The 9,502-nt window shown below is 39.8% G+C and overlaps 1 protein-coding gene across 3 annotated transcripts in view; it reads left to right on the plus strand.

Moving 5' to 3' along the window:
• itgbl1 (integrin, beta-like 1) overlaps positions 1–9,502 on the plus strand; it is a 77,483-nt gene that overhangs the window by 22,922 nt on the left and 45,059 nt on the right. For all 3 annotated transcript variants that reach the window (XR_004632708.1, XM_034693854.1, XM_034693853.1), the window contains exons 3-5: positions 3,770–3,916; positions 6,475–6,597; positions 7,793–7,933. Coding sequence is in view for 2 of the 3 variants with exons in the window: in XM_034693854.1 (XP_034549745.1) it covers positions 3,770–3,916; positions 6,475–6,597; positions 7,793–7,933 (411 nt within the window). In the remaining variant the exon portion in view is untranslated. The remainder of the gene's footprint in view (positions 1–3,769; positions 3,917–6,474; positions 6,598–7,792; positions 7,934–9,502) is intronic.

Below are 9,502 nucleotides of genomic sequence, written 5' to 3' on the forward strand. Positions count from 1 at the left end.
AGTTAATCATGGTAACACCACATCACTTGTTATTGCTCCTGCCATTGATGGTGACGGAGATGCAACCTCTCTTCCCGACCCCTGTTTAACGTATCTGTGCATGGCTGGACACTGATTGGCTGGGCGCGTGTGTGGCAGTGTGTAGGAAGGACCCTGACACCCTCAAGCCACTGAATTACTGCTCAGGAAACACAGAGGAAGATAAACTATCAACAGACAGGAACCTTCCCACACACATAAACTCTCCCCCTAGCAGATAAAGAGGGGCCGTTGTGTGTGTCAGAGTGATTGCCAAGTGGAGATTAATGGGGGTTGGTGGGTGGTAGTTACTTTGTAATATTATGCTGAATTAAGTTGGAAGGACTGGAATGCAGTTCGGTTTACGGATATTTTCTGGTAGCTCCTGCCTTCAAAACTAAATGCTAAATCTAAAAAGAAATGTTAACATTTACAATCAGGTTATCTCTAGAGTCTGTGCTCACTGAGCAGTGAAAACTCAAAGAAGAACAAAGCAATACAACTGTAACAAACTGAAAAAGCTGTCTCAAACTTTATTTTTTTTCATGTGATATAGTTCAAGACTTACTGATAAGAAAGTACTTTTCTCATATGTTTGATTTTACACTTTATTACAATCATTTTTACATTCACAGTTAACAGAGAGATAATGAGAGATAATGTATAGTGAGTAGGGGGTTATGCAAATTAGAATCCCAACAGGGTGAATTGGACTCTGACAGAGAGCAGATAGGACTTGTCTCACCCTGAAGGGACCTCATTGCAGGACAAATCAGCATTCAACTGCTCATCTCAATTCATGGTCATGTTAAAACATTAACCAGCATAGCTGTTATTATTCCATCTTTAACTGAGCATTACCATTGATGGCAGCATTAGACGAGGTGAGCAGGAACTCTGCAGGAATTTTTATGTTGACATTTATTTCCTCATTCAGCTCTCCTTCTTGAAGCTGTGCAGTTGATACATCTTTAAAAGTTATTATGTTGAATATCACGACTTTAATCATTCTTGCTATCATTGCTCCAGATAGGGCTGCCATGTGGGGGAGAAACGTTGGGATGATTCTAAGGGCCCAGGACTCACAGGGGGGGTCAAAGAACATTAGAACATTTGCAGTAGTGAATACACAGGGCCAATTCTATGTATTTTCCATGGGACCAATAAACTCCTACAGTTTGCTGTTCTGCTGCTGTTTCCTGGATTGCAGAAAAGGATGTTACTCCACTTTTCATGATCAGAGATTGTTGGGGCCAAGTAGCTCCTTGGACTGCTCTCACATCTGTGCCCAGTAACTTTCTTTCTTTCTTTTTTTTTTTAAAGGTGACATATCACGTTTTTTTCATCAATATATATTGGTCTAAGAGGTCCCCAAAACATGTCTTTGAAGTTTATGCTCAAAAAAACACTTTGAAATCCGATTTTGGCATGCCTGAAAAGCCCTCTTCTTCAGTCCTCCTCAGAACACTCTGTTTTCCCTCTGACCACGCCCCCTCAGGAAGTGGATGTGCCTCGGCTCTCCAGCACGTTGATCTAATGTTTACATGTTGGCTGAATATACACGGCTGCTCAGAGATTACGTTACTTCAACCCTCTGAATCGGATCCAGAATCTGATCCTGACGGAGACCTTTCTGAAGGATTGGTCACAGATTTAGTGTTTCTTGTTGTTTTATTTATCAGTATGTCGACGTGTGTCTTGGTACACAGCTACGAACATGTAGCTATGTGGCTATGCTAACTAGCGCTAACACTTATCCAAGATAAATAAAAATCATCCACTAGATCTTCAAATCTGCAGACGTGGGGAGTAAAACCGACCTCTACCAGAAAGGCAGCAGGACCCTTCTGAAGGATTGGTCACAGATTTAGTGTTTCTTGTTGTTTTATTTGTCAGTATGTCGACGTGTGTCTTGGTACACAGCTACAGCTACAGCTATGAACATGTAGCTATGTGGCTACGCTAATTAGCGCTAGCACTTATCCATGATAAATAAAAATCATCCACTAGATCTTCAAATCTGCAGACGTGTGGAGTAAAACCGACCTTTGTGTTTATTAAGACAGCCTACAACTAGCATGCCTCCCTCCTAAGCTCCTTGTTAGCACACATTTGTGCAGGTAATGAAAAACGGGGGAGGGATTCAGTATTATTTTATACAGTCTATGGGCTGAACAAGCTCCGAGCTCTGACTCCGTGACAGACCGGATATTGTTGTTACGTAACAAACCACGGAAGTCTGAAAAGGCTCGTTTTAGACACATTTACAGAAAGGTGGAGAAAACAAAACAGGGGCAGAATGGATTTTTTTCATTCTCGGGGGGTTTGTAGACATGCCAGGGACACATATTTCAGGTAGAGAACCATTAAAAAGTCAATTTTGCATGATATGTCAACTTTAAGTTATATTTTGGGGGCTTTTTTGTCTTTATGGATAAGGCAGCTGAAGAGAGACAGGAAATGCAGGGAGCAGAGAGTGGGGGAGTCGAACTGGCGACCTCTGTGATGTGAACTGTAGCCTCTGTGTGTGGGACGCTTAGACCGCTAGGCCACCAGTGCCCCGCCCAGTAACTTTCATTAATTCCTGACCTTGAAGACCAGGCTGAGGCAGAAAGTCAAGTTTTCACCACAGTGTCAACAGGCAGAGGTGTAATGTGTCAGAACTCTGTTCAGTGTATTTAGTTGATATGTTGTGTATGATCAAATTGGACTAGTGTCTGATTTGTTGTTGATAATGTATCATAGTTGTAAAAAGGTTTCAACCAATCAGAATCCAGTACTTAATACAGCCTGGTAATAAGTAAGAAAGCTGGGTAGTAACAGTAAGTAACACAATGTCTGGTCAGCCAGCTTAATTAACACTTGTGTACTGCGTTTTTATCAATTAGATAAATTGCATCTGACAAACAATGTAAAAACAAAGATTGTATTTTTTGTAGAATTGTTATTAATGTTCTGTGAGACTGATCATATGTGAACAGATGTAATAAATTCATAGTATTTAATCATTATAGTATCAGTGCAGCATTAAAGGAATTGTACCTCACTTGTAAGGTGTTTCCCTGTGAATATTAATGTCTTCATGTCTCAAACACAATTTTTCATATCCGTCTCTTCCTTGAACCTTACCCCAGGTGTCCTCTGAGACGTCCTGATAATGAGGAGGGACAGGGGACTCGTCTGTAGTTAATGACTGATGGATGGCCCTTGGAAAAGGACACCACATTTACATGATGAACGCGTCAGGAGGATGATTGAGAGTGACATACAAGGCCTCTCGCTGCTAAATGCAACGGGAGCAACATTTATAAAAACTTGTCAACAGCTTTCATTTGCATCATATGATTCCTCCTGTTTTTATATGGTTCACCACAGCTTTCAGAATGAGGAGAAATGCTGAAGTCAAGCTGTGCGTGTAGGTCCTCTGAACACTGAACATTGAGGTTTTGATCTCACCGAGTGATTGATGTGAAAGCTTGTTCATTTCGTGAAAAAAAAGAAAGAAAGCGAGGGTTGTAGATGAAGCTTTAAAAGACGCATACTAGATGTACATTTATAGATCTGAAGGTAAATGAGAGCTCATATCCATTAAGCAACACGTCAAATGAATCCTCCACACATAATCCCTGTACCCTCCTCGTATTGTGCTGCCATAATAGCACTTTTAAGATTACAGTTATATGTGTCCTTGTCTTTATACAGCGATTCCAGGCACAATGAACAGCATGTGGTGTGTTTTGTTTTCCTTCAGACCGCGGCTACTGTGACTGTGGGATGTGTGAGTGCGACGACGGCTGGTCTGGAGATGCCTGCCAGTTCCAGGAGGAGTGTAACCTACCCAACAAGAAGAGCAAAGAGCTCTGCAAGAACCCTCAGGGGGTGGTGTGCTCCAACAGAGGTAGCCTACTGTGACCAACACACACACACACACACAAACACTTACACACAATGTTAGTTATATTGCAAGACACAGCACATTAAAAAAAAATTGCATCATGCAAACCACAGGCACTGCACAAAAATAAAAATATACACGTCAAAGACACACAAGGAATTCACATGCCTCTCACATTGCATGCTTTGTTAGGGTTTACAGGCTGTGAATAATGGCTTTAATCCTAATTAAGCCAAGTGGTGAAATCTAGTAATGGTCATAACTCCAATGTCAAATATATAGACCGTGTATAAGAGGTGAACGTTGCCACCACACATCAACCACTGGTCCAAATGCATCGAAATGAAATTCTGATATTTGATCCTATATAGATTGTAGTGGTGTTAAGGGCACTTCAAACTGAAAGAAGGCCCCGTGGTAAAACCATAGACTGTATAATAAATGGATGTAGTATCTGTGACATCACCCATCTGTGACCCTGTTTTGAAGTCCACCATCGATGGGTGCCATATTGTAAATGCTGAACTCAACCAAATGTCTATGGAGCGAGGTAAAGAGGCGGGCCTTTAGCCTTTTCGCTTGCAGCTACATGCTTGCCCATCAATCAAGTCAGCCATGCTCTTATTTGGGAAAAACTTGTAAGTTTAATATCTTAAAAAATAACAAGTTCTAAGTTATATATACAGTGTGTGCAGGGGCGTGTCCAGAACTTGTTGACCGGGGTGGCCCAACTGAGGCTATCACATAGGCCAGGGTGGCCAGTGCATTTACAAATAAATAACATTTACCCTTTCTGTCTTCACAACATACTTTCATTAAAGTATTAAACAGTTTTTATATTCCTTTTGACTTAAAAAAAAAAAACATAACAAAGTGGCATAACTCTTCTAAGCTTAATTCTTTAAGGACAAGATGTTTTTTTAAAACTCACATTTGAGGGCACTAATAAAGAAATCTACAGCCAGCCTTTTAACTCATTCCAAATTATAGATTTTAACAGAAACCCCACCTCTGATGAGGCAAACAGCCAATCATAGTTTAGGATTTTGGGGTGGCCCCTGGGGTGGCCAATTGGATTTCAAGGGGTGCCAGTGCCACCCTTGGCCACCTCTCTGAACACGCCACTGAGTGTGTGCCAATAGCAAAATGAGCTATTCAGACACAAACCGTTTTTGAACTGCAGTTTGAAGCACTTCCACATGGGCTTCATATTAAGAACGGAGGTCGTCCCTTGAGTAAACCCAAGACTTATTGGAGGGATTATACAGTATATCCCACCGGGTCTGGGAACGCCTCAAAATCCTCAGACTGTGGCTGATGTAATAAGATTCTAACCTGACTTAATGTTGGGTCTGGTGAAAACAGACCACCGTGCTGCTAACTGGCCTTTACTCTCACACTTTCTGTGTTTGTAGAGCTGTGATAGCAGGGACACCAGTCTTGTAGTGTTTGTGTGCCGTCTTGCTGGCCATTAGCAGAAATGCAGGTTTAAGGCAAGAGAAGCTACAGCCACATCATGAACTATGATTTCAAATATCTAAAAATATTTCAAAGCCTTTATCATTTTGCGGTGGTTGCATAGGAAAATACTGCTTCTGTTGTGTTAATGCACACTTTGAAGTAACACTGAATTAACTGAGATGAATGGAAATTCAACTGAAGTCAATTTAAGGATTTACTTACATGTTCTATCACACACAGATATCTGAAGTTAGGAGAACCAAAGCCAATTTACTCCCCTGGTTCGAGTTATTCTTTGTTGTTTTATTGTGTATTATTTAAAAAAATATATATATATTATATTTAAATGGAGAGGAAATTCCATTAGTTACAATTTGAAACCTCTTTAAAGCTTTGTTCTTTCAGTTAAAGTAGAGATATCTATCAGCATAATGTAAATTTATAAATAGTTGCGTGAATGAGCATCGCTGGGAGGACTGACATCTTGAGTTACCAAGTAAGTATTGATAATTCAGTTTAGTCTTTAATCTCACCACAGAGCGCTCACTTGATCCACAGGTTAGTGTGTGTTGTATCTGTGGAAACTTAATTGCACCCCGGCACACTGAAGACACACACTGTGAGGTGATGGCTGAGGTCGTTTTCCTCACACTGAGCCCTTCACCCACATGAGCTTAACCTCACGACTGCCCTGTGTTGCCTGCGGCTTAATAAAGGGTAAATGTGTCTTTGTGTGTCCTTATAAGCATGTGCAGTATAGCCCGTGGCCTGTTTAACAGCATAGGAATGTAAATTTATTCACAGCAGGTCATCGTCTAGCCTTCTGTTCTGTCCCCATGGTTCATCACTTAAAAAGCCCAGACACACACACAAACATACGGATACCACGAGTTGTAGTCTTACACTGAGTCTAGATCTGTTGCCACATGATGCCCAGACTGTGTCTGTGATGCACATCTGCAAACCAGCTGGGTTCTCTGTCACATCAAAACAAACATACATCCCCTCATCTAAACAATCCACACAAACACACTCATAAGCTCCACCTTTTCCTGTAAACAAGCTTAAACAGTGTCTGAAAGTGGTTCAATGTTTTATAGGAACCTGTCAGTGTGGCAGCTGTCTGTGCAACAACGAGGACAACAGGGGTCTGGTGACGGGACGATTCTGTGAGTGTGACGACAGCGAGTGCCTGGACGAGGACACAGGAGAGGTGTGTGGAGGTATGCCCCCAAAACCCCCTGTCCCCCTCCCTTTATTCTCCACCCAAAACACCATCCACAACTTAGTTTAAAAATATGAGAGTTTAAGGACTGTCTATCACAGTTTGTAGTAAAAAAAAACAAAACAGCTGCAAAACATAAGCTTACGTAATGTGTGGTTTGTATTTTTTGAAAGTGTTAAAATCACACAACGTGTGAAAGACACAGTTGCGAATGCCTGTCATGGTGTTGCAAAGCTAGCATTAGCAGCCTGCCCTGCTTTTGAACGGTCCTCTGGGAAGTGACAAAGTTGAGATGGATATTGATCTTTCCATCTGGCTGGAAGGAGAGGAAATCAACAGTTTTCTGGAGCTTTTGTTATTAGTTCAGCTTCTGTTTGTTGCTGGGACAAGTTAGCACAAATATTTCCCCACTTGTTACCATGAAGGGCGAGGCTGTAAATTAGCATCGTGCCCTGAGATAACCCATGAGCCTCCAGTCTTTTTTAGGTCAGAGACTGTTAGAAGTTAATTGCCTCTGTCTTTAACTTACTGCATTTCATTGAGTTATTGCCTAAGTGTTATCATCCCTGTTCCCACTGCATGTTCACAACAAGTTGTTCCAGAGCCTTATTGTTGATGTAATTAGCCATGTTAAAAAAATAATTAAGTTGACCTCCTGCCTGTAAGAAATACAGGAAGCCATCATTTTTCAGCACAACTCGAATTGTGACTATAAAAGCAACAAAACACCAGTGACACAATTTTTAGTGTGTTGTTTTTATTTGCAGGAATTTGAATGTTAATGTGTTTTTATATGTGGTATTGGAAAAAAGAGGGCACTTATGTGTGTTGAACCATCATTTTTAAGCCTTGCTAGTAATAATAGAATAATTAGATCCTGTTGATTTTATATGTTTTTATTAATTGCATTGTATCATGCCTTGTTGATTTTATCAGCTTAATTTTGATATTGTTTTCTTAATAAACTCTGCCCTGTACGGGGACCTTGAGTGCTAAGAAAGACACCTTTTAAATAAAATGTATTATTATTATTATTATTATTATTATTATTATTATTATTATTATTATCATTATTATTATTATTAATTAATGCATGGACATTTAAATGACTAAGTCCATGTATAGATATGTTTGTCTGACTGTCTCTCTGTAACACTGACAGTTGTTCCCTATGCATTCTGATCTGTTTCCAGGCCATGGCCAGTGTTACTGTGGAAACTGTTACTGCGCTGCTGGTTGGCATGGAGACAAATGTGAATTCCAGTGTGACATCAGCCCATGGGAAAGCAAGCGGAGATGCACATCTCCAGATGGCAAAATCTGCAGCAACAGAGGTCTGTTTACCTGTTTCTCAGCCAGTAGACAATACTGAATACGGCTCTTGTAGTCACAGATGGCACTTTAAATTGTTAGGGTATGATTAGATGTTGATCAGTGTTGTAGATTTTAAATGTCTTTTACATATAAATGAACTCCAAACTCCAATAAATTAAGAATATAACATATAGATAACAATAGCCATTCTTGAAATGTGGGTTTTTATTTTCAGCTGAATCAAAGCAATAAGATACTGGGATCATACACATGCAGAGAAAGCTTTTCATTTTGTTCTAAGAGCTTCAAAGCCATTTTACATATTCCTCTGACATTACGCAGAGTTGCAATGGATTTGCTAATCAATCTAACAAAAAGTTATAATATTATTGCTTTTCAATATATCAGGAACTGAAAAAACTGCAAAAAACTGACACAATTAGAAAAATTTAGCAAGTTTTTATGTCAAGCATCTTCTTTTACAACCCATTGGCTAGAATTTGACAACTGCTTATGTTAATAGAATAGAACAGAATGTCTTTATTGTCATTGCCACAAGTACAACGAAATTAAGTGCAATCTTGTTTCAGTGCAAATAGATAATATAAAAAAAATAGTGCTAAGAAAACACAGAAACCCACAAGACAGACAAACCAACACATACATCTACCTTGGACATTCATTGCACAATTCCCTTAGGCAAGATATCACAGTACTGAATTTATGTTTTAGCTGCATTCAGTGCAGTGATGGCTGTGGGGTAGAAACTGTTTTTCAGTCTATTTGTCCAAGTTTCCATGCACCTGTACTTCCTGCCTGATGGCAGCAGTTCAAAAAACATTGTGACCAGGGTGCGATGAGTCCTGCACTATGCTTTGGGCTCTCCTGAGACAGTGGGAACTGTGAAGTTCCTCCAAGGAGGGGAGAGGGCAGCCGATGACCCTCTCAGCCACCTTTATGACCCCCTGGAGCACTTTCCTCTTCGCCACCGTGCAGCTGGAGAACCACACACAGAGACAGTAGGTCAAGATGCTAGCATTAGCATTAGTGTGGATATTTGAGTGTTACAAGAGATGCTAACTGTTGTGTCAATTAGTTAAAGGTGATGTTAGCAAGTAAAAGCTTGAATGGTAATGTTGGCTGCTAAAGCTGTTAGCTTCTAATGTGTTAGCCCAGCTGTTTTACCTTGAAGAAATTGCTTATGAAAAGATATATGATGGTGACAGGAAAGGCCAAAGTTTCAAGATGAAACAACGTTTTTGTTAACTCATTACCACCATGTCACAACAGCTAACCAAAGATATCCTCACTAACATTACTTTTAGCTAGCTAAAGTCAAATTAAGTAAGAAAATTTTATTTAGTATAGTACCTTTCATAGAATAAAATCACAAAGTGCTTCACAGGAAAAATATTCAAATTAAAATGAAATCATAAAACATTAAAATTAAGTCATAAAACAGTAAAAGAAGCAGACAATAGCATACTTAGAAAATTAGTCTGTGCAAGGTGAGTCGAAGTCCTGTTTAAATAAATGTGTCTTTAAGAGTTTTTTAAAAGTGACAACTTTTAGTTAGTGCAAGCTTAGAA

This window comes from Notolabrus celidotus, chromosome 10 (assembly GCF_009762535.1).
Source record: "Notolabrus celidotus isolate fNotCel1 chromosome 10, fNotCel1.pri, whole genome shotgun sequence".
In the NCBI taxonomy this organism is placed as follows: domain Eukaryota; kingdom Metazoa; phylum Chordata; class Actinopteri; order Labriformes; family Labridae; genus Notolabrus; species Notolabrus celidotus.